This window comes from Ambystoma mexicanum, chromosome 6p (assembly GCF_040938575.1).
Source record: "Ambystoma mexicanum isolate Mex_15411 chromosome 6p, UKY_AmexF1_1, whole genome shotgun sequence".
Classification (NCBI taxonomy): Eukaryota; Metazoa; Chordata; class Amphibia; order Caudata; family Ambystomatidae; genus Ambystoma; species Ambystoma mexicanum.
Window position 1 is genome coordinate 1,191,387,353 of NC_090935.1, and position 24,645 is coordinate 1,191,411,997.

General features: G+C 45.6%; 1 protein-coding gene across 1 annotated transcript in view; it reads right to left on the reverse strand.

Moving 5' to 3' along the window:
• The window catches only part of TRPM6 (transient receptor potential cation channel subfamily M member 6), a 1,703,532-nt gene that overhangs the window by 1,263,397 nt on the left and 415,490 nt on the right, over positions 1–24,645 (reverse strand). Inside the window, exon 5 of the mRNA XM_069625828.1 lies at positions 5,882–6,095. Within this exon, the coding sequence (XP_069481929.1) occupies positions 5,882–6,095 (214 nt within the window). The remainder of the gene's footprint in view (positions 1–5,881; positions 6,096–24,645) is intronic.

The window sequence follows — 24,645 nt, forward strand, 5'->3', positions numbered from 1 at the left end:
GCCAGGCAGTGCGCCTCATGTCCGTGGCAATGCATATGGCCCAGCCCGAGGTATCGATATGTGCCACTGTGGATTCCATGAGGTCATGCACCACGAGCTTGGCCTCTACTAGCATCCCCCTTAAAGCATGATTGACATTGGGAGGGGAGCTCCGGGAGGAAGTCCGCAAATTCCCGCCATAACCGTTGGTTGGCGACAGCCAGCATTATCTGCGTTGGCCTGACGCAGGTGCAAGGAGGCGTTGGAGCAGATCTTCTTGCCGTAAGCCTCCAAGATCTTCTCCTACTTGCCTAGCAGCGCCGCAGAGGAGGAGGCTGAGGACAACTGAGGCTGGGAGTATAGTGATGCCGCAGCGATCACCGAGGAGTGTGTCCCCCTCCATCTGCCTGTACTTTGGCGTCCAGGCGTCGGTTGACTGGCTGGACTGAGTGGGCTTCAGCCAACCCTTCTTGGCCAGGGAGACTACATCGGTTTGCAGTGGAATCCCTGTGCTGGCAGAGGGGCGTCTTGTGAGGACTTCAGCCAGAACCCCCTCTGCCGGCTGTTCGACCTCAGGCTGAGGGAGGCCTAGGTACTCCGCCAGGCCAGCAAGACGTTCATGGAAGGCCCTGGCTGAGGATGGCGGCGGAGTAGATGGCGCCAGATGCTGGGGGTATCGAGACCGCAGCCGGAGGCTGAGGAGGCGGCAGAGGTTGTGGAGTTGGCTGTGGAGCCGGAGGAGACAGCTGCACTGGGGTCAGGGAGCCCGGTGGAGGCATCTGTGGTGCCGCTAGCATTGCAGTGAGGACTTCCCTGACTGTGTCCTGATGATAACCCCCATCTGAGGAGACCTCATGAGGCTGAGGAATTTATCAACGAGCCTCTTCTCACTGGCCGAAGAGATGGCAAGGGGTCCCAACAGGGTAGCAGGGGATTGCTGGAGCTGCTGCGTACCCAGTCCGTATGGATGCATGGGAAAGTTGCCCTGCGCATATGAAGGGTAGACTGTAGGCCACGTACCTGGTTGTGACTAGTCCCACCTTGACACTCGTTCTTTGCTGAATTTGTGGAATGGCATCGGACGGGTGTTCCTGTCTGGCGCAGCGGCCATTTTGTCGAGCTACCTGCCACGTGCCTGCGACGTGTTGCCCAGCCCGCTGGGTCCGGCCTCATCCAAGACACTCGCAAGACCTACCCTGCTCTACGTGCCTCTGCTCTGTAGGTGTGCCATCCTCAACCCGGGGGTCGGTAGAGCTGCGTATAGGCGCCGCTTCAGACGTATTGCTGGTATTTGGGCATAGCCCCTCAACGCCTTGCCGGTTTCAGGGGGTAGCCCCTCGGCCATTGCGCCGGTAAGAGGGCGTAGTCCCTCTGGTGTAGACCCGGTACAAGAACCTTCCGGTCCCTCAACACTGCGTCCAGGAGTATCCGAGGACCCCTCAACCCGAAGGCCGGTAGCTGAAGCAGCCTTGGTGCATTAACCGGTGGAAGGACCTGACCGGTCCCTCCCGTGCGGGAGAGTCCCTGGGAAGGAGTCTCCCTTGCGGGGTGCGCTGAAAAATTTAGGCCCTACCGTGGACCTGGGTCGATGTTTCACAAAGTTCTTGAGATCCTCTGGAGGCGATATGATTGCCAACCGTGGTCTGGGCCGAGGCAACGTAGGCAGAGGGCGTGGGGTCAGAAGTTGGGAAGAGCATGTTGCAGGATGGACACCTGCTGAACCCTGTAGAAGTTGACATGCGCCGGGAAGGAGCATGATGCCTGGGGACCGAGTAACTGAATGACAAAAAAGTCAAAAAAGACAAAGAGAATAAGTATCTGCGTGTGGAATTACATGGCCGAAGCCAAACCCAGGAGGGCTGGTGAATTCGGCCCGTTCCCGTCGACGCGGAAAAGGGGACTGGGGTGTGGCACCGGAGGGCGGAGTCAGGTCAGTGGATGCTCCCTGGGACGCGCCCCCGCGCGCCTCTAAATTTAAAGGGGAAGAAGGTCTTTCTGGTGAAAAATGTTCCGTCTCCCGTCCCTTGGAAGGGATGCCCATACAGTATGGAGGAAAGGGGACGTGACGTAAGAGTAAGGCATGGTAGAAATAGCTGTGGTTCATGTGAATTCTCTTTGCTGGCCCAATATTAGGCTCTGATCAGATTCAGTTCCTTGTCCTATTGCTCCACGGCATGTGCATGCTCTTCTACTGAAATATCAAAGTCACCCCCTCCGCTTCCCCCCACACTCCACCAAAAGAATGAGGCAACAGTGGATATATATGATAGAAGAAACTGGACCAGCAGTTCATTTGCAATCTTATCTTACAGGCCATCCATAGCATTCGATGGTCGGGCAACACTGACCACTTGTCGAATGTTCCTATTGCCTTGTTTATAGGGACCTGCGCCACTTCGCGATCCCTCTATCAATTTATCCTAGAAAACTTGCTCCACTTTTGCATACTTCAACACTTTGGTTCAGGGGACCCGTGCCACTTCCAGTCCTGCCTTTGCCCCTTGAGCAGTCCCCCTCTGGTCATTTACTTCTGGTCGCCCTTAACTTGTGACATAATCCCTTCCATTTCACAGTGTTCTGGCCTTATGTGTCTGCATGGGTTAAAGTTTACTGCTGTCACCTCAACAGGCGCAGACCTTGAGCAAATGCTGGTCGTCCCTATGCTGCTGTTGCTTTGCCCCTGTATGGTAGGGACTAATCACCATGACTATAAACCAGTCACCAACCCACCCTGGTGTACCTTGTCGCTTTTGACTACATCTTCCCATTGTGAATTCCTGGATCACCTTGCAACTCTGTCCTATGACCCGAAACCAAACCCTGGTTCCATTTTATCCACCATTCTGCCCAATTGTTGCTTGTTTGTTGTGGGTGGGTGTGGTTTCCTTGCCTCTAGCTTGTGAGGAGAAAATGTCCAGCCTCTTGCTCTGCACAATGTTGCACCTGCCTCTGAATTCTTCTCACCCGTCTAGGCCACATTGTATTGTCCCCTCACTTCATTTACTGTTGGTGGATCCTAAGCCTGAATGATGCCCAGCCAACTTCTTACCCTGCCTGTCATTTTACCCTTTTTCCTCGTCTGATCTGTGTCTTCTTAACTCGATACTTCCCCCACCACACTTCCTTCTGCCCCAGTGATGGGGTGAGAGGCGAAAGCCCGGTTCCAGCTGCAGGGTCACCATTAAAGGTTCTTGGTCTCTTTAGGTCTCTTTGTGGTTTGTCCAGACCACACCACCTCCTCGCAATGGCCTCAACGTGAAAAGCCCTGAAGAACTCAGTCAATTAACATTAAGGAAGTAAATAAATAAAGTACAAATTGGTTTATGAGGTGTATTGGCCATTTGTAAAAATGAGTTGGATTTAACATGGACGGCTAATGTGACCTTGCCTTGCTCTTATCCTGCTTCTCATCCTGTCTATGAAGCTGTTCAGGCTCCAATGCCATCTTTAGTTTCTCATCAAACCTCGAGGATGTTCAATCCTTGCAGAATATGGAGCACTAACTACGAACGGCAAAGAAGTAACAGTATATAATGCTCTCGAAAAGTGCAATCAAGCACATGACGTTAACATGCATTGTGTGACTTTTGTGGGTCACCGCCATTGCTTCACATTACAAATAATATCAGCGGTGTCCATATGTGTAACCCTTTAATTACAAGGGCGAAGCAGAGTAAAGCAATTCACGTTTTCACTGCACGACGTGCACTTTGCTATCATGTGTCCAGAGTCTTGGCTTTTCTAGTTTCCTTACATCTTCAGAAGAATACAACGGGCTCCATAGTGAGGATGGGCTATGGGGCGCGATGGATTTCACCAGAAACCATGTTAAATATTGTTACTATTCCTCTGATATAGTCAACAGAGGGGCGCAGATTTTGATGTGGCAAGACCGATGTACTGAACGGCATTTACATTTCTTTTTCTTTTACAATAACCTTTTAAACAGTACGTCATTTACGTCTCTACTAGTGCCTACGCTTCCTTAGATTTGCCATCTTTGCTGCTATGTTTAATGTCAAGAAAGGACTCGGTAGTGATTTATATCAGCTCTGTACAGTCTCCCACGGGCTCTACTGGGTCTCTGTAAATAACCAAGAAGCATCATCAGATATTCCCGTGGCACAGCTCTAAATTGCTGTCACGATAGCTCAGCGAGCAAAGCACTTGCCCGAAACCTCTGGGTTCAGCCTGGAGGGCCAGCTCAGCCCTTTGTTCTACTTCAGGTAGAAACACGGAGTGCCTTGAAATTGGGTAACGCAATCTGGTATTATAACGCTTAAGCACTCAACAAATCCGACAAGAATTATATATATATATATATTGTTTTTTTTTGTGAAAAAGCGGACGGAAGCCCGCGAAACGCGTTAACCCCATCTAGGATGCGCCAGTCATTTTGGGAGAACCACAATGTGTGTGGTTTTGGATACTATTTTGCCATGAAAATGATGCGAGGATTTTATGGAATTGTAATAAAGTGGAAGATTTTGAACGTGGTTTCCTGAATTTTTGTTTGGATCGAGAAGTGCTCCTACAAAGACTGTTGAACTAACAGTAAAAAGGACATATATATATATATATATATATATATATATATATATATATATATATATATATATATATATATATATATATATATACATCAATTTAAAACAATAGAAGGATGTTGTGCCCCCGGATCACATAAATTGCCCCAAGGATGGTAAATGTTGCCTATCACAGGCAATTTAGCACCAATTTAAGCACAGTCCAAAAAGTGAAACTGTAACTGGCATTTTCTCACTGTTCGCTCAGTTTCATGCCATTTTTGCAATTGAAAATCGGTGCAAATATCAATGCAAAATCGCCCATCAGTTGGTTAAGCTGGCCGTTACTGTTGCCCTGCACGTGACCTGAGTCGTGGTCCTCAAGATGAGCTGGCGATAAGGGGAGGAGATTATGAATCCAAGTATCCCCTTACGGCCAAAACCAAGTGCCATTGTGCACTTAAAAAACTTTTTTACAGCTTAAGATTTCCAACTTATTGGAAGTATTTTGGGGCGGGACAATGCAATGTTCTGAGTTATTTGCAGAGAGTGTGTGTGTGTGTGTGTGTGTGTGTGTGTGTGAGAGAGAGAGAGAGAGAGAGAGAGAGAGAGAGAGAGAGAGAGAGAGAGAGAGAGAGAGAGAGAGAGAGAGAGAGAGAGAGTATGGACAAAGGATTTGCACCCATGCGTTTTATTTTACAGTCTAGTGCAAAATAGTACAGTTTAGGCATATTTTCCTAAAGAAGATGCCAGTCAGAAGGAAGCAAGATGTAAACAGAATTATTTTAGTGCTGGTGTATGTGTGAAACTGAGCAATTTCAGAGATAAAAAGATCCAGGGTGGCTTTCCACATAAAAAAGCAAGATAAAAAAAGAATAAACTTATTGATTATCGGTTGGCCCTAAAATAAGCAAAACTCCACCGGGCAGATTGGCAAAGCCTTTTTCAGTTGTTAATCAAGTCTGGGTTGTCCCTTGTGTATCAAAGACAAAGTAAGCTGAGCTCCGCTAGTTTGCGTTGCAGCATTTTGAGGGCCCCTAAATCTATTTATGCTGGTGTAAGATGCTTTATTACCTTCTCGGAACAACCAAAGTGTAAGAAGGCTCCCCACCAATGCTCACATGAAAAAGAGGCGTCGCATATAAAGTTGTGTCTTTCCTTCTGGGCAGCCACTTTGATTCGCTGAGCCAATTCATCACCGAGCTCTAGTCTATCACGGTTCTCCAATGACAACACGCCATGCAAAATCTGGCACGATGCATGCAAAGAAGGGTAAACTAATGGATCACAAAACATAGGATGCTGATCTTGAAACAGTTTACGTTGCCTACTCAGGGGAAACATAGTGAAGAGTGAATAATAAAAGAGTCGTGTACCAGTGTTGATTCCTTCTGTCAGTATCCAGGCCCCAGTGGTCTCTGCTGCTTTGACCAGGCCTTTGCTGATGACCTGCTTGACTTTCGACGGAAGCTTGAAGTTCTGCACACCCCCATGGACAGAGATCACTAACTTGGGCAAGTCCATTTGCCACTCTCGTACCATGAGGTGCAACAACTGGTCCAGGTTGGTATCGTACGAGATTCGAATATACTGCAGAAAAGAGAGACACTGTTAGGCTCGGATATGCTACAGGAAAAGCCAAAGACTGTGTTTTATTTGTGCAAGCAATATTGCAACATAGCAAACAAGAAGAAGAAAATGGGTCCGATTCACCAAACGTTTTTCAATGGGGAAATCCCATTTAAGTACTTTGTTGCTTACCTGTAACTCCTCTTCTCCAGCATTGGTATCTTTCATGGATTCACATGCTTTTAATATTCACCGTCGTCAGGCAGGAAATCCTCAGTAACCTCAGTATTACATTATATAATAAAACTTTTAAGCTCAATTAAGTAGCCCATCACTGTTTTTTCGGGTGTATTGTGCCCCGGCCCATTGGAGTATCTAGACTCACCCAAGAGACCCTCTTCCGATTCTAGCTCCAGAGAGTTGATAGCCACGATTTTGCAGTCTTGTTCCCACTAGGGGTTAATGGGGGGGCGCATGTGACTCCATGAAAGATATCAATGCTGTAGAACAGGAGTTACAGGTAAGCAACATACTCTTTCTCCAGCATTGGATCTTTCATGGATTTACAGTGATTAGAAAAACAACAGGAGGTGTCGGCCGAGAAAGGCATAACTCACTAGAATAGGCGTTGCAGCACTGCTTTTTAAAACATTTATATAAATGTATATAAATTTGTATTGGTTCTTTCGCTTACTTATTCACAAGGAAGACATATAACCATTTACATTATCATCAATCCTCCTACTTTAAAACAAGAAAAAGGAAAAGGAAAGGGGCATTTAAAAAAAGGGAAAGAAGATGAAAGGGAAGGGAAGAATGGGAGAGCAACAAAAAAGATTAAAACAAGATTAAAACAGGATGTGATTTCATTTTCTTTGGTCCTCAAGGTCCATTCGCATATCATTGGGTATATATTTATCAATCAACTCAGGGTGTACTATCACACGTTCCACCAATTTCAACACTGCTAAGACAAGGCACGTTCTTTCACACATCAATATCCATTCCCACTATTGTCTAGCCATCATTGTTGCGGGCTGTAGAATATGCGCCTTCAACAATTTCGAACAGAGCTCTGTTAATGGATTGCAAGAAGTGACTAGATGGCATAATGTTTCCACAGTTCCCAAAGTCGCACAATATCTACATTGGGCATCTTCTTGACTAATCATCATTCGTGATAGCTATACCTTGGTAGCCAAGATGTTTAAATAACATCTGAGTAAGAGATCCCTATAATATGGGGATGGAAACTTTAAGAGAGATCTAGGGGGATGGTTCAAACCCCTACACTCTCTGTCCAAACATGGCCTCAATTTATCCATGTTTCTCATGTTAGTTGTTTCAATCCAATCCATATCCTGGAATTATGTTTTCACTCTCTGAGGATTTGAAATGAGATCTTCAACTTGAACATTCCTTTCCACCAGAATTGACTTTATCTTTGCTCTTCACTTTATGCCTTTATCTACGATGCTATCTTCTAACTTGAAGATTGTAAAGGGTGCCATCCTTTCTGCTAGCCTGCATTTCCTATATAAGGTTACAGTTTTCCACAACACTATCGACTCCAAAGACTGAAGTCAGAGTTCATGCCTAATTGTTGGCATTGTCAAGGAGCCAGAGAGTTTAAGTATCCTGTGCCAGAACGGGCCTCCCAATAGAGTCCATACTTTCCAGGACATATTCAGCATTGCTTCCGATCTGTACATCAACTCAACACTGATACAACTTTCTGCCGATAAAAGGTTAATATTGGCAATAGGGAGTATTTACAATATTTACAGTGTATCACAACACCTTAGGCCGCCAGTTTCTTTCACTTCAGTCTGAGGGAGACATAATGAGCTCTCTCATCTATGTTCTTATTAATGGTAACCCCCAGGTATACCATTGTGTCCACCACCTCGAGGACCTCATTCCTCACCCTCCTCTTTAATACCCTTTTCATTTTCCCAATGCGCAGACGACATAATAAGGACCTTAGATTTGTTTACATTCATTTTCATATCGTGGGCCCCAAGATATTCCATTAACTTATCAATCCATCTCTGAGTCCAAATGGGATAAGGTCCATAAACACCAGGTCATCAGCGTATAGGATACAAGGAACGTCTGTTCCATTCACCTTCAGGGGGAAAGCTCAGACTCATTTTTGCGAGGCTCCCAGGTCAGACATATATAGATTGAAAATCAGGTACACTAGAGCGCACCCCTGTTTCAATCCACAATATGTGGCCATTTTCTTTATAGCACCCCCGCAGCCGACAGCAGGATTTGTACCAATGTATCAGAATACAACGCCCTAATTGCCTCTAGGAAATCTACAGGACAATTAAAATGATTTTATTTTATCCAAAGCTGCTCTCCGTTCACACAATCGAAGGCCTGCTTCAGGTCTATAAAGACCATATAGACGCAGGTCCGTTAGGCAAGATTGTATGCAGTACCCTGTGGGAAACTGCATCAGCCCTGTCCTCCTGGCAATAAGGAACCCAACCTTTGGTATAAGTCTGTACTACACAGGTTGGTAGTGTGGCTGAGCAGGCAGGCTTATCTCAAGAGGCGTCAATGTGAGCTGTAAGGTTGTAGCACAGAGTTTCACAATGACAAGTATTCAAATAAACACTTAGACTCAAGGTTTCTTGATAAAACAATTATTAATGTATTTCCCAGCCAGTTATATAACCCTTCTTCATAAGGGAGCAAAACACGTAACACTTAAAATATACTTCAAACACACTCTGTTTCTCTAAATCAGATGATACCAATTGGGGATGGCACACAGGCACTTCCTACACCCTCTATGATTTAAATAGCTAAGACACTGTGGACATTGATTTAACACTGGTACATTTAGAGCAATACTGAGTTTGGTGCAAAGGATTACACATGGGAATAAAACAAAGGTTAACAAATAATTCATAAACTGGTAAGCCATTTTTAATTGGTAGTTTTTCTTTGATAGAAAGAACGTTTGGAAACCTGTATTTGCGCCCTTTGCTATTGCTCTTTGTTATATTTCAAAATGAAGAGAGGAACTCTGGTTTGCTGAATTGAACAGTATTTTTTATTTCTGTTTTTTCTTCAAAATTGGATTTTTCTTAAGTTTGTTCACAACTTGTTTGGGAGCCTCGACACATGTTTCACTGTCTTTTAAACATGCCAGACAGTTCTTCAGGAGGGAACTTACTTATAAAATCAGCATATGTCTGAAAAAGCGAAACGAGAAAAAAAGCTAAAAATATTTAGTTGTTGTGTTTGAAACATTTTTACAACCTATATTTATCAATAATATTGATTCTTGATTCTCAAAGAAAATTTGCATTGCATTTGTCAAACATATAAAACCAATACTTTGTGTGTATTGCGCAAATACTAGCATGAATGCGCAAGATTTATGTGCTTAGTTAATTAAATAACATTAGGAGAAAAATAAACTATAATGGTGTTGTAATTTAAAAGGAGCACTCACTGTTTTGCTATTGCAGATTGCAGTTTTTTGCTTCTGAGTATACTGTAATTATTTGTTTGGGGAAAACAATAGTTGCGTGCCATGATGCTTGTATCTTTGACACTCTTGCTTCACAAATGGTAATTTCAAAGCACAGTCTAGAAAGGATGAAAACAAGAGTGGTTTCTAATTAGGAATGAATCATTGTTATTTTTGCTATGTATGTTTTGGGTTATGCTACACTTGAAACGCGTTTTCGCCGTTTATGCTAATTTTAAAATGCTATAATCATGTTAGATAATGCCTTACATTCATTTGTTTCCTGCGTTCCTTACGAATACGTTGGTTCTGGCGGCATGATAACCTGCGTATTAAATCGGGAACTTCCGTATTTCTGTTGCTACGGGATCGCGGTCATGGGAGAAATTAATGTCACGTGACCGCTTTGCTACGGGATCACGTTCATGTCGGACATTAATGTCACGTGACTGCTGTTCGTCCATTTGGGATTGGGGCAATGTATAATAGTGATTTTTTCATTGGTGATTAGATAGAACCGACTATCGAAACATTTGTAAATTTATTTTAATATATTTAATGAACCACATATATTATGGAAAATGCTCCCATGGTTCTGTTAGATAATTGATACAATTTTGGTCATGTTCAGCATGTTGTCACGTGACCACTGAGTGCTCTAATTATTTTTAGGGCATTTTGGATGGACCCTATTTTGTGTGCTTGTGTTTGAGCTAACTTGAATTTGTATGGTGCACTACAAAATAAAATATAGGTAATCAATTGTACATTTTCTTGTTTCTGGTAGAACACTTGAGTCTTTTTCCTGTTCTATGGATGTTTCCTCTCTGGCTGAACAAAAGTCATGGTAGTAGTAAATCATAGAATATGTATAAGTTCAGTATCCGGATGGGGAGATCCAAAACCAGAGACAAGTAGGTGCTAAACGTGTGTGTTTATTGTATAATCACACAAAAAGTGGTACGTGACTGCACAATTTATTTTACATTACTTCCGATAAGCACGAAAGGTGTTTTAGAGAGGACGGACAGAGTGGGTCACGCAGTGGTGACACAGGTGGGTGCAAACCTCTGGAATATCGAGGTCAGCATTACATTGAAAATACAAGTTTCCTCGCATATCGAGGAACAAAAACACAAGGTGCACACAACAATCTTGAAAGTGAACAGGTACAGGTAGTGATGCAGTTGTGATGAATGGTTCGACACAGGGGGTGACACAGGGTGTGTTTCGGCCAAAAAAGTGGCTGGGAAGTCGCCGTCTTTGTGCTGGCCTTCGTCAGGAAAGAGGCACCAGTAGTGGTGCTGTCCGTGGTGTCTGTGGGTAGAACAGAGCTATTAGGATCTCGGGTGGTGATTCAATAAGTACTTAGAGTATTTAATACGGGCCGAATAAATGCCCAAGTGATACACCATATGGAGTATCTTAAAAAACACAGCTTACCTGCCGCCGGAGGGGAGCAGGTGGGTGCTGTCGGGGAAGCCGCGAGGAGTGCGGGTTGACCGGTGCGGTGTATGGCACAAGGTGGAAGGCTATGATTGCCTTCGAGCCAACGTGGTCAAGAGTCTCACGAAGCAGGAGTGGGGCGTAAATATACCCAAGTCTAGAAGGAAAATTGAAAAGGTTTTAGTAACCTGTGTGAGTCGAGTGTTTCGGGAAACATGGGCTAGCCCGCGTTTGGGTGGGGGGACTTACTGTGGTCTGGGTGGTACGCTGCCGTGCTGGACGTAGACTGGTGGGAGCCGGATGAGTCGGACACCGAGGGTGCCGTGGAGGACAGTATAAATAGCAGCCTGTGGCTAAAGGCAGACGAATGGGATCCCGCGGTCCCGGGGCGGCAGTCTGCTTGGGCCAATCCAACGGCTGTGCGCCGTGTTCCAATGGAAAGGCGGTACTACGTGTGTGATGTTGGGTAATGTAGTCCAGTGGGGGCAGGAAGGACATCGGCAGTAGGAAGTTCGCACAGTAAGACGGGCATGCCACATGGAGGCTGAGACGGTCATGTGATGGCATAGTTACCGCAAAACACTGTGGATGGTACAACACAATGACTCTGGTGTGCAATAATCATCACAAGGAGAAACCATTATATCTCGAAGATGCACAGAGGGATGGTAACAGTGCACAAGCAATTCTCAAGGTAGAAAAAACATAGGTGTAAAATGTACACATTTAGATCAATCTAGTGTAATGGACACTAGTCCGTTGCCAGAGAGGGGACCTCGGTGACTGATGGCTAATGGCAGTTCTAAAAATGTTTCCATTCAACGGTTATATTGAGGCCGTCTTGGACGGAGTTCAATCTGTGGACCCACTTTTGCTCGAGTCTAGTGAGGGCAATGTTGATGTCGCCTCCTCGTCTTTGAGGCTGAAGTTGTTGGATCACGGTCCACGTGAATTCTTCATGGGTATGTTTCTTCTGGCTAAAGTGTTCGACCAGAGGTTTGTCCTCAACTTTGTTTTTGATGCAGGATCTGTGTTCGTTGATCCTTTGTTTGACTGGTCTGATGGTTTTGCCGATGTAAATCAGGTCGCAGGGACACTTGATAGCGTAGATCACGTGCTTACTTTCGCAGTTGGTGTGACTGTTCTGTTTCCATACTAGGTTCTTATGGATGAATGTTTTGCTGTTCGTGGTAAAACGACAGGCGACGCAATGTCCACAGCTGAAGTGACCCACCACTGGTGGAAGATTCCACAGCGTGGTGACTGGTTTGGTGGGTTCTAGGAAGGTGTGGACTAATGAGTCTCTAAGATTTCTGTTTTTCTTGAAGGCGAACAGTGGTTTCTTCGCCAGGGTACCTTCATTTTTTACCAGATGCCAGTGTTTGTTGATGGTATTTTTGATGAGGTTACTGACTGGGTTGTACGTGGTGACGCAGACAGTTCTATCGTTAGGGAGTCTTTCTTTAGTGGTTAAGCAGAGGGAGCGGTCGGTGTTGGCCGCTCTTTTCTTGGCTGTCTTGATGGACTTCCTGGGGTATCCTCTCTCTCCAAGACGTGTTTGCAGTTGTTGTGCATGGTAGTTGAATCTTTCTTTGTCAGAGCAGTTTCTCCGGATACGCAGAAACTGACCGTAGGGGAGATTGTATTTTAAACCTTGTGGATGGTAACTGGTGAAGTGGAGAAGGGTGTTCCTGTCGGTAGGTTTTCTGAAGAGTTCCGTCTTCAGCGCATCTCCGGACCGGTAAATGTGTAGGTCGAGGAAATTGATCTCTTGGTAGTCCCATTCAATGGTGAACTTGATGTAATCGTTCCGTGCATTGAGCCATTGGTGGAAAGCTAGTAGTTCTTCAGAGCTTCCTTCCCAAATGAGTAAAATGTCATCGATGTATCGACGCCAGACCTTGATGTTTGGTCTGTGAGGATTGTTGTCAGAGTAGATGTGATCTTCTTCGTATTGTGCCATGTACAGATTGGCGACGTCCGGGGCAAAAGTGGCGCCCATGCTCACTCCTTTAATTTGTTGGTACATTTGATGGCCGAATAGAAAGAAATTCTCACCCATGGCGATCCGAATGCACTCCACCAAAAAGTTAGTAGGTATGGTAGAAGTGTTGGCTCGTTTTTCAAGGCAAGTCGCCAAGGCTTGTAGGCCCTCTGTTTGTGGGATGGAGGTATACAGTGCCTCAACGTCCATGGTGACCAAAATGGACTGGGCAGTCAGATGTATGGAGTCCAAAATCTTGATGGTTTCGGTACTGTCTTTGAGGTAAGATGCCATTTTACCTACGAACGGCTTCATAAAAAAATCTGTATATAGAGAGAGGGGTTCCAACAGTGAATCACAGGCGGAGACAATGGGTCTGCCCGGTGGTTTGGTGGGGTGCTTGTGGATTTTGGGTAGAATGTAGAAGGCCGGAGTCCTCGGGTGAGTTTTGTTGAGAAAGATCCTTTCTTCTTGACAAATCCACCCCTGGTCTTCGGCATGCTTGGTGAGGTTGATGATCTCTTCTTGCAGTCGTTGTGTGGGGTCCCTGTTTAACATTTTATATGAGGTTCTGTCGCTGAGGAGTCGCAAGCATTCCTGATTGTAATCTGCGGTGTTCATGATCACAATACCGCCTCCTTTGTCTGCTGGTTTTATAGTGATGGTGGTATCCTGGTGGAGGTCCTTCAGGGACTGTCGCTCCGTTGGTAGCAGGTTGTCTTGATAAAAGTTTTTTTGTCTTATCCCGTCGGTGATTGTTTTCATGACGATCTTCTCAAAAGTCTCAAACTCACTCGGGATCGTGTGAGGGGGTGGTAAGAAGGTGGATTTGGGTTTGAACCCCGTGATGTTGTCTTTAGTCCTCTCTGGTATCTGGTTGATGGAATCTTGTTTGCTGGGTATGTGTATCTCGAAAAAGTATTTCAACCTGAGGGTCCGGAAAAACCTTCTTAGTTCTGCTTCCGTGTTGAAGGGGTCTGCTTTGGTAGCTGGAACAAAGGAAAGGCCCCTCTCGAGGAGTGTCTGTTCAGCTTGAGCTAAAGGCCTGGAGGACAGGTTAAAAATGGGAATTGTCTCTAGGGCTGGTTCGAGTACCACTGGCGTGTCCTCATGTATTGTCCGGTTTGTTGAGTGCGCCTTCTCGGGCGGCCTCGTTGGCCCCCTCTCTGAAAAAACGGATGTTGTGGTGGTTGGTTTTGATTCCCGTTGGTACCGGGGGAGCCTGGGGTACTCCCGCCTGAGGATCCCGAGCTACCTGAAAAGTTGACTACCCGGTTCCGTCTATTGTAGTTAGTTTTCTGTTGTTGCTGGAGTTCCTCGTAGTATGTTTCTTTGAGATAGGGATAGGTTTTTTCCTCTGCGTAGTGGTTGAGATCTTTCCTGAATTTCTGTACTTTGCGTTCCACTGTTAGTTGATTAAATTTAATCACTTCTTCTTCTAATTTTTGTAGTTTTTGTTGTGCGTCATTGATGGTTCTGTCATCTGTAAATTTCTTTTCCAGGGTGGCAAGGTCTTCTCCCTGTTTTTTGCATTCTTCCTGGGCAGTGTCGATTATAAGGATTATCCAGTCACGGCTACATTTGTTGCCCACGCCGCTAAAGTTCACTTTGAATTTCGGATTGTCAGTGAATACCCTGGGGATATTCTTCACTTGTAGGCCTTCGGGGATGATTCCCGCTTTCAGGTATTCTAGCATGAAAGTACCATGCATTTCTGTTCTTACAAGTTTTTTCTTTTTCTGTAAGATGGTATCTAATTCATCTCTGTTGGCGCCTTGGGCGATGGGTCCACCTTCGGAGCCTAAAGTGGTGGTTATGCCCATTAATTTCTGAAAATATTCTTCAGTGTAGGACACGATATTAACTTTGTCCATATTTGTTGGAGATAGGAGGATGTCCTGGTGACTGCTCCTATGTTTGATGAGTAGCCCTTCAACCGCGGGTTGTGCTCAATATATTTAAATCTTTAGGGCACCTGGCTAGGTCCCGATTTACCCAGGTGGGTATACGTATAATAAACAGAGATAATCGGGATGGGGAGATCCAAAACCAGAGACAAGTAGGTGCTAAACGTGTGTGTTTATTGTATAATCACACAAAAAGTGGTACGTGACTGCACAATTTATTTTACATTACTTCCGATAAGCACGAAAGGTGTTTTAGAGAGGACGGACAGAGTGGGTCACGCAGTGGTGACACAGGTGGGTGCAAACCTCTGGAATATCGAGGTCAGCATTACATTGAAAATACAAGTTTCCTCGCATATCGAGGAACAAAAACACAAGGTGCACACAACAATCTTGAAAGTGAACAGGTACAGGTAGTGATGCAGTTGTGATGAATGGTTCGACACAGGGGGTGACACAGGGTGTGTTTCGGCCAAAAAAGTGGCTGGGAAGTCGCCGTCTTTGTGCTGGCCTTCGTCAGGAAAGAGGCACCAGTAGTGGTGCTGTCCGTGGTGTCTGTGGGTAGAACAGAGCTATTAGGATCTCGGGTGGTGATTCAATAAGTACTTAGAGTATTTAATACGGGCCGAATAAATGCCCAAGTGATACACCATATGGAGTATCTTAAAAAACACAGCTTACCTGCCGCCGGAGGGGAGCAGGTGGGTGCTGTCGGGGAAGCCGCGAGGAGTGCGGGTTGACCGGTGCGGTGTATGGCACAAGGTGGAAGGCTATGATTGCCTTCGAGCCAACGTGGTCAAGAGTCTCACGAAGCAGGAGTGGGGCGTAAATATACCCAAGTCTAGAAGGAAAATTGAAAAGGTTTTAGTAACCTGTGTGAGTCGAGTGTTTCGGGAAACATGGGCTAGCCCGCGTTTGGGTGGGGGGACTTACTGTGGTCTGGGTGGTACGCTGCCGTGCTGGACGTAGACTGGTGGGAGCCGGATGAGTCGGACACCGAGGGTGCCGTGGAGGACAGTATAAATAGCAGCCTGTGGCTAAAGGCAGACGAATGGGATCCCGCGGTCCCGGGGCGGCAGTCTGCTTGGGCCAATCCAACGGCTGTGCGCCGTGTTCCAATGGAAAGGCGGTACTACGTGTGTGATGTTGGGTAATGTAGTCCAGTGGGGGCAGGAAGGACATCGGCAGTAGGAAGTTCGCACAGTAAGACGGGCATGCCACATGGAGGCTGAGACGGTCATGTGATGGCATAGTTACCGCAAAACACTGTGGATGGTACAACACAATGACTCTGGTGTGCAATAATCATCACAAGGAGAAACCATTATATCTCGAAGATGCACAGAGGGATGGTAACAGTGCACAAGCAATTCTCAAGGTAGAAAAAACATAGGTGTAAAATGTACACATTTAGATCAATCTAGTGTAATGGACACTAGTCCGTTGCCAGAGAGGGGACCTCGGTGACTGATGGCTAATGGCAGTTCTAAAAATGTTTCCATTCAACGGTTATATTGAGGCCGTCTTGGACGGAGTTCAATCTGTGGACCCACTTTTGCTCGAGTCTAGTGAGGGCAATGTTGATGTCGCCTCCTCGTCTTTGAGGCTGAAGTTGTTGGATCACGGTCCACGTGAATTCTTCATGGGTATGTTTCTTCTGGCTAAAGTGTTCGACCAGAGGTTTGTCCTCAACTTTGTTTTTGATGCAGGATCTGTGTTCGTTGATCCTTTGTTTGACTGGTCTGATGGTTTTGCCGATGTAAATCAGGTCGCAGGGACACTTGATAGCGTAGATCACGTGCTTACTTTCGCAGTTGGTGTGACTGTTCTGTTTCCATACTAGGTTCTTATGGATGAATGTTTTGCTGTTCGTGGTAAAACGACAGGCGACGCAATGTCCACAGCTGAAGTGACCCACCACTTGGGTGCATTCCTGTAACCAAGGGGATTAAGCACAGGGAGTTTCGGGCACCTCCCTCACTTCCTGCCCCTGTCAGACACGCTGGAGCCAAAGACAGGCTTCACCAGTGAATCCCGCCAAAGACAAAATGAATAAAGGGACCAAATCTGGTTTGGCACACAGAGTAAATCTCAAGAAGGACCTTTCCAACAAGAAATGGTGAAAAAAGAAGACCGGGCCATTTTGACAAAATGGGCACCCATGGGTGTCTTACTGCAGCTGCAATAGCAGCCCGTGGTTAAAACACACAATGGTAGGAAAAAGTAAACCACTGCCACCAGTCATTAATTATAGAAAGGGTAACATAAAAATCTTACATGAAAAACTAGACAAAGGTGACTAAGTAACCCCTCCAGCACCCTATGGTAAGATAGCGTGTGCTGGGTCTAGAAAGTTACACAATGTAAGTAAAGTCAATTTCACTTCACTGCTCTTGGAAACAGTAGTTTATCCAAGAGAAGGTATTTAAACCTTTTGGGAAATCTAAGAGACTTTGATGTGTCACTGCACTGAAGGTGCTGTGTGTCACAGTGTAAAGATGATGCCTATGGAGTTTGTCAGACTACAAAGTCAAAAGAAACAGAGAGTCGAAATCACAGAAAAATACATGAGAGAGTGGGAAAAAGGTCTCACTCTCTCCAGGTTAAAAATTAAAAGTCCTAAAGTCCAGCAAAAAGAGCTGGGGGTCTCTAAGGTAGAGGGAATTAGCACATTTCTGTGATTTCTCCCTAGCAGTCCTTGTCTCAAGAGCTCTTTGTTTCAGACTGCCAATCATAAAGAGGTTAAGTGAGGTTCCAACTCCTTTTTACGAATCCAGTTTGCCTTCGATCCAAACTCCCAGTCTCAGTAGCCCAGATAGTTAGCTCATGTAGCAAAATAGAGGCAAACATTTTCCCCAATGAGACAAGAAGGGTGATTGGACGATAAGTTCGGGGGTCACTGTGATCGCCCTTCTTGTAGATCGAGACTATAATAGCCTCCCGCCAAGTCATTGGCAGTTGTTTCGTTTGAAGGGTCTGTTTGAATATCGACTTAGCCAATTTCTCCCAAGCAACCGAGTTATCTTTTAACATTTTATTGGATATGCCGCCCGGGCCCGCCGCTCTGGAGGAACTGAGTCTGTTTATCATAAGGGGTGGCCAAACACAATGATGGAAACACAAAGAGTAGCTGACATAGCATAATGACAGAGAGATGAGAAACCTAATCACCGAAAGAAAGCCAACCTTTGCTAAATTACGAAGGAGACAGTATATTAGTGTGCATTTCTTCTAACAACAAGGCTACTAACCAACCCCAAAAACTACAAAAAACCTCACCACTCCTCACACACCTCTCACACTCTAACCAAACAGAACCACACCTCTTAAAACTGCAGCAACCCGCATGCACTTCACCACACTGCAACAACAAACACGCCACACAAACCCAAACACAACAGCACACAACGGACTCAGAACTGAATACCACACCAATGTGCTCGGCGAACGGTATTAACTGAATTGAAGCTGCCAACAGTACTTCTCAGCTCCCTTGCTCTTCTCCAAACCTTGTCCTACTAACACGCCTAACCTACCCTCCCTTGGTTCTATATCTGCCAGAGTGCCAGGGGAACACTCAGGTGGTGATAGTGCACAGTACAAATATCCTTTAACATTAACATAAGCTCTATCTCCTCTTTGTCGATTTTAATGGACCAACTTGAGCAGCTCCCTTCCAGGCCAATGTCCTCCAGACCCCCCGGATCGGCGAATAGGGCAGAGTATTGAGAAATCCAGCTTGCCTCACTTACTTGGCCAAGTATGTTGCACGATCGAAAATGGCCACCGTTATTTAATAGGTCCCAAAGATTGCGTGTATTTTTCTGGCAGACTGCTTTCAGTATTTCTTCTGCCTCCCTTTGAGCCCAAAGACTTCTTGTGGCTATGAGCCAATTTCAAAACCTTAGTTTGCGCAGGCAAACCTTTCCCAATACATCTGGTTCTCTAAAGGTCTTAATGTTCCTAATATCTGCTTGCATCTCTTTCCTAGCCATCACTACCCGGGGGTCATAGACATGTTTGGAGATAATACATGTACTTTTATCATTTCTAGTCGGCACCTTATATTCTTTAAGGATCCACAAATAATGAATGCTAGATTTATCCTTGTTAATTGTTAATTGCATCCTCATATTGCCCCCAGTAATAGTAATGGTCTGTTTCCTACTCACCTTTAATCAATTCTTAGGCCAATTCCCCTCTACCGGGCCAGTCAAGGACCTCACTCCCCCTCTCCCACCGGTACTTAATAAGATTGCCACCAGATCGTGATCACCGAGGGTCTGCTTAACTATTCCAAATGTGCTGACTTTTTTGGCTATGTTTGCTGACATAAAGCAGTAAGATATGTGTAAATCTCTACCCCAAGTGCAGGCCCCTGGTACATCACCTTCGACTTGTGCGTTTAACATGGATAGATCCCAAAGCTTTGTCTCTTGGAACCACTGTAAGGCTATTTCATAAAGCTCTCTCTCTCTCCGAGGCCATTCCCTCTCATCTAGCAAACGCACATCCAAGTCCCCACACACGATTACATTCAGTAACTCCCATTCACACATGACCTTATCTATCACATCCATGATTGATTTCACAAAATTCAAATGTTTACACACATTGACCCTCCAATATACATTAATTAAGAGAAAGTTCTCTTTCTTTCTTGCTATCTCTCTAACAAGTTTCACAACCTGAACATACAGGCTTGGATTTTCACAATTGATCAGTGTAAAGCCCGCATCCACGTTTATAAGAGTCAAAAGCCCTGAATAGGGCCTTCCTAGAATACCCTTGCCCGCAGGATTAAGATGGGGTTTGTAACCCTCAGAGGAGGGAGTGGTTCGAAGCCACGTCTCCTGTAGGCATAGAATATAATATTTGCCCAGTTCGTTTAGATTTTCATTGAACAAAGGTTTGAATCCACACGTATTACAGTATCCAATGCGTAGATCGGGATCATCTGGGCTTTGTCCAGTCTATTTTTTATTATCACTCGCCAATGCTCTGGCTAGCCAGTTCCAGTTTAAGGCCTCCTCTCCATTTTGTATTATTTCCTTAGACATAGGGCAAGTCTCCCAAGCAGGTTGCGATTGCCAATTGTGAATTTTAACAAGGGCAAGTCTTTTTGGTAAAATAGCCTTGTTTTCTAATTGCCCACTTCACTTATCTTTGGTTTCCCCCTACCAAACAAAACCGTTTCATCAGATACACGACTTGGCTTACTTTGATTGAGCCCATCCTCTAATTTCCTTTTCTACTGATTTTTGTTCGTTAAATCATTCTGAAAAAGCTTCATCACATTGAGACGATTCAAGATCGGTGTATTTGGAACTTGTAGGATCCTTTCTAGATGGACCTTTCGATTTTGCTCTAGGCTTGGCCTAGCTACCAAGGAAATCCTTTTAGGTTTTAGCTGGGTATCAGGTGCTGCTTTAGATATTCAGGATCTTTCCAGTAGTTGTCTTTTGTCTCCCATTGTCAAAAATTCATCATCACTTGGCTTGGCCAGAACATGCTTACTTTTCTCCCTTGTAACGCTCATCTCACGGGTGGGAGGGTTGCAGGCAATCAGATCTGCCTGTATTTCAATTTCAGCGCACTCAGAGCGGATCAAGTTATTCCACTCTTCGTCCTCTTCTTTATTAAAGACCTCCAAAATATCACTTAAACATGTTTCATTAATCAAATTAATCTTCTCATCCCATTCTATAGAGCTCAATATTGCAATTGGGCTTTTATGAATTGATTTTTTCGACTTGCTGCTGACGGGAGCGTCAGCTCTTCCCTAGATCTTTTCGGGGGCTGCTCCATAGTAAGCGGTGGAGGTGTTCTAAAGTTACGGAAAAAGGCCCTTGATCCATTGGATTTCTTCTTCCTCATTGGAGGTTGGTTCTTACTCTTCTTTCCCATAAGGCGAAGTGCTTCTTATCTCTGGGTTTGGCTTCTCTTTAAATATGGAGAAAATATTTGTCTCCTTTCCTGGACCAATAGCAGCAGGGAGATCTATAGACGTTACTACAATCACCTCATTATCTTTCTCAGTGTTACTTAATTTAACTTTAAGGACGGGCACAATCTGTTCTCGTTTCTATTTGGCTCGCATACATTTACAGTCCTCTAGAATGGCTTCCATTAGAAGGGATTTATCTGTTGATTCTCTTCGCGCCATGTCGCAGAGGAGATTCTGTCACTGTAGTGACGTTTCTGCTTCCTTATTTAAACGATCTTCCACTTTGACAGCAAGCCCGTCCAAGGAGGTCATTCTCATTTGAAACATTGCAATCAGAGTCGCTTGATCCTGAAGAGAGCTGTGGATTGACTCATATAATTTGGTAAAGGGGACCAAAGATATTGATAGGGCAGCCATGATCACCTGCTGCAGTTCATTAGGGTCTATTCACTGTGTTCTATTTTCCTCATTTTGCTTTCCCCATGAAGAGTCCCCACAGCTCAAATCCCAGGAATCGCTAGAAACATTACCTGAGGTGACTCTGGCTCTAGAATGAGGAGTCTGCAAAGCAGCCGTTCGGGCTGGAAAGGGCCTCATCAGGGGTGTACTATCTTCTTGATTAGCACCTTCCAAGACCTCCCCATGTGTAATTCTACTTAATGCTTTTCCTTGCTTTGTTGAGTATGAATTTATGGTCCCTAGATCATCATTTGATAAATTATGTTCCAGAGCCATTAGTCTGTCTTGAATCATAGCAAGGCCTTTTCTTTTTTGAGTGGAGATTTTGCCGTGAGTTCAGTTAGATCACAAGATAATTGGGCTGCCAGGTCTGAATTTTTGAAAATATTCAAGGAAGGCAACTCCAAGTCAATTGGAAAGGAGCTTTTCGATGTTTACTTTCCACATTCCACCTCCATTCCAATCACTGCCATAGTCTGGGGTTCATAGGACTCCCCACTTTCACACCTGTTGGAGTAGTTAGTTCCCACAGGCAACTTTTGATTTGTGTATCGAGGTTGAATCTCTGAGCTTCCACTGGTGTCCAGTTCCACCCCTCTCACTTGTTCGACATCACCTTGATTATCTCTTCCAATCAGATGACTTTGGTGGGCCTTTAGATTAACATCCAAATTCTCCTCCAACAACTCATTAGGCTCATACGGCTCACTCGTCATGATTGGGCTTTCAGGTGAGTTTTCATACATTAGCCACTGATCACCCAGGGATGATCCCTGGACCGCCCCGCCCCCACCCTAAAGATAAGAGGCATGTGTTCCTGTTCCTCCGATGTTATATAATTAACTTTGGAATCAGTTCCCCCAGAGTTTTTCTTTGGTTGCTTTTGCATTCCATGTAGCTCGGGCAACAAGTGCTTGATCCGTATGTTGGGCACCTGCCAATTTACCAGCATATTGACTGCCCTGCCCCAGGTCAAGAGGTCCAACTTCCGAGCTGGGTGTTGAATTTTGCATGAGATTGTTAAGGATTGTTAATCTTGTCTGTTGCTGGGTTCGCGTTCTTAATGGACTTTTTTCTTGCAGTCTCATTGCAAGGCTTGCAGCAGTGTGTTAGGAGGGTTTTATCACTTGAATCCACCTTCACTCAGTACCAATCCTCGAACACCTGCACACCGCACTAGGGTTAAAGACCGGTGAATAGATTCAGTTCTTTATATAAATGCCCAGGCAGAATCGCTTTCACCCGCTGTTAAATAAGCTGCTTTACCGCGGGTCAGTGAACGTGTCCAGCCAGGTTGCCGCTTCACATTAGCAGCCAATATATACCATGTTCTTCACCATTCATAACTTTCTCAGTTCGTTTTTATTTTTAGCCAGCGCTCGTATTCCCACCTTCACTTCACAGTAACTCGCAGTGTTTATGCAAGCAACTCACTCAGCACTCACCGTAATTAAGTTCCGTAGGGCGCTGGTACACAGCACACATGGCCCCGCCGCCCAGCTGACCACAGAACACAGAACGATGTGAATCATTTCGCGCAAGCGCTTTGCGTGAGGCTCCAGGTCATAACGGAACGGCTCCCAGCATTATTAAATGAACAGTGCACCAGCTTTCCACTAGCTTTCCGGTACTGGCTCACAGAAAGGATTTGACAGTAGTAGAAGTGGCTGTAGCAAAGAATTACTGCTTTCTCCTTCCAACACCAAACACTTGGCCAATCACTTTGCGCAAGCGCTTCGGATGTGGCTCCAGGTTATAACGAAATGCCTCCCAGCGTTATTAAAGGAACGGTGCATCAGCTTTCCACCAGCTTTCTGCAGCAGGCTCGCAGCAGGTATTAGACAGTAGTAGAAGTGGCTGTAGCAAAGAATTACTGCTCTCTCCTTCCAACACCGAACACTTTGTCAATCACTTTGCAGCACTGCTTGTTGTGTACTGGACCCAGGGCACAGGTTCCAGGCACATGATTGCTGGGGGCACCCAGCACACTCATCACGGGTACACCAGTTGGGCTACCTAACAGGCACACGCCCCATCCCTTGGGGTGTTGGGGGCACCCAACACACACAGTTGCAGGGGTCACCCTGCTGGGCCGTGATCACACAGACCTGGACCATGGCCTGGGGGCACCCAGGACACCGCAGCCGGAATTCTCCTGCAGGGGCTCCAGCACACAACTGCACAGTTGCCCGGCAGGGGCTCTGCTAGATGCTGGTGACCAAGCACAGTGTTGCCCAGCAAGGGCAGAGGGTCTTGCAGGGTAGGCCCTCTGCCTGCAAACGTAGCGCCAGGACTGCGCTGCAGAAGACCACACATCAGGCAGGGGTCTTTTAGCTCTAACTGATGAGTCAGAAACAGCTCATCCTTTTTATTACCATGGTCACATGGTCACAGCCATGTGACATATGCACAAGCCCTTAGCAGGGACTCGTTGTCGTATATCCCATATGAGGGCAGTGGCCAGGCCTCCCACATAAAAACCTAGTAACCTGCAGGTGGTACCCATTGGCTTGGCCAAATTTGCGGCAACAAATACGTTTACAGATGGGGTTACTCGTCAAGTGACAGTGCATGGCCAGTCAAACAGAAGACCTTCCACTCCGGCTCCACCGGACGTCCGGGATCACGACCCAGAGAATAATAGTCCCTCTAAAGCCCCTGTTCCTGTGATCCCGTGCATTGGTGTGGGGGGCCGCATTGGGCACTTTAACATCCTTTCTAAGGCATCAGTGGTGGGTGGAGTTAATTCCTTGCAGATGTTTTGGCACTCTTTGGTGGAGTCAGGGACTCGGATCCCCACTGAAGGGCGAACGTCGCTGGAAACCGTCAGGAAACAGGCCCATTCCAAATGTATTCAGATAATAGACAGTGAACCTGCTGCAGCTAGCCCGTTCCTTAATCGATCACGGCTACTTCAGGTGTTCCACATTATCCCTGATCTCTACAAACTAACTTCAAAGGACATAGTGAGCATTGAACTGCCTTCTTATTATAGTGTGACTAACTGGGTACTTCTGAAATTGGCTTCCACCTTGACTGCTAACTGTATGTGCAAAAATTTGAATTTGTTTCATGATGCAGGCTTTGATATCTTCTCTTTTTACCCAGAAACATTGCAGGTCTCTGCAAATAGTGGGTCATACAATGGTCTCTATGATGTAGGTCCCGTTCTATCGTTGGCCAAGGGTAGTGCCCCGGGGTCCATGTATCATAAGGGTATATTGTGTGAAGAATGAGCACCGGTGCCTAATACGGCCTGATCAGTGGTGGGTGATCTGGCCCTGTTTACTTTCCTATCTTGGAATTCACTAGGCCACCGTTCCTTCCTTGCCAAT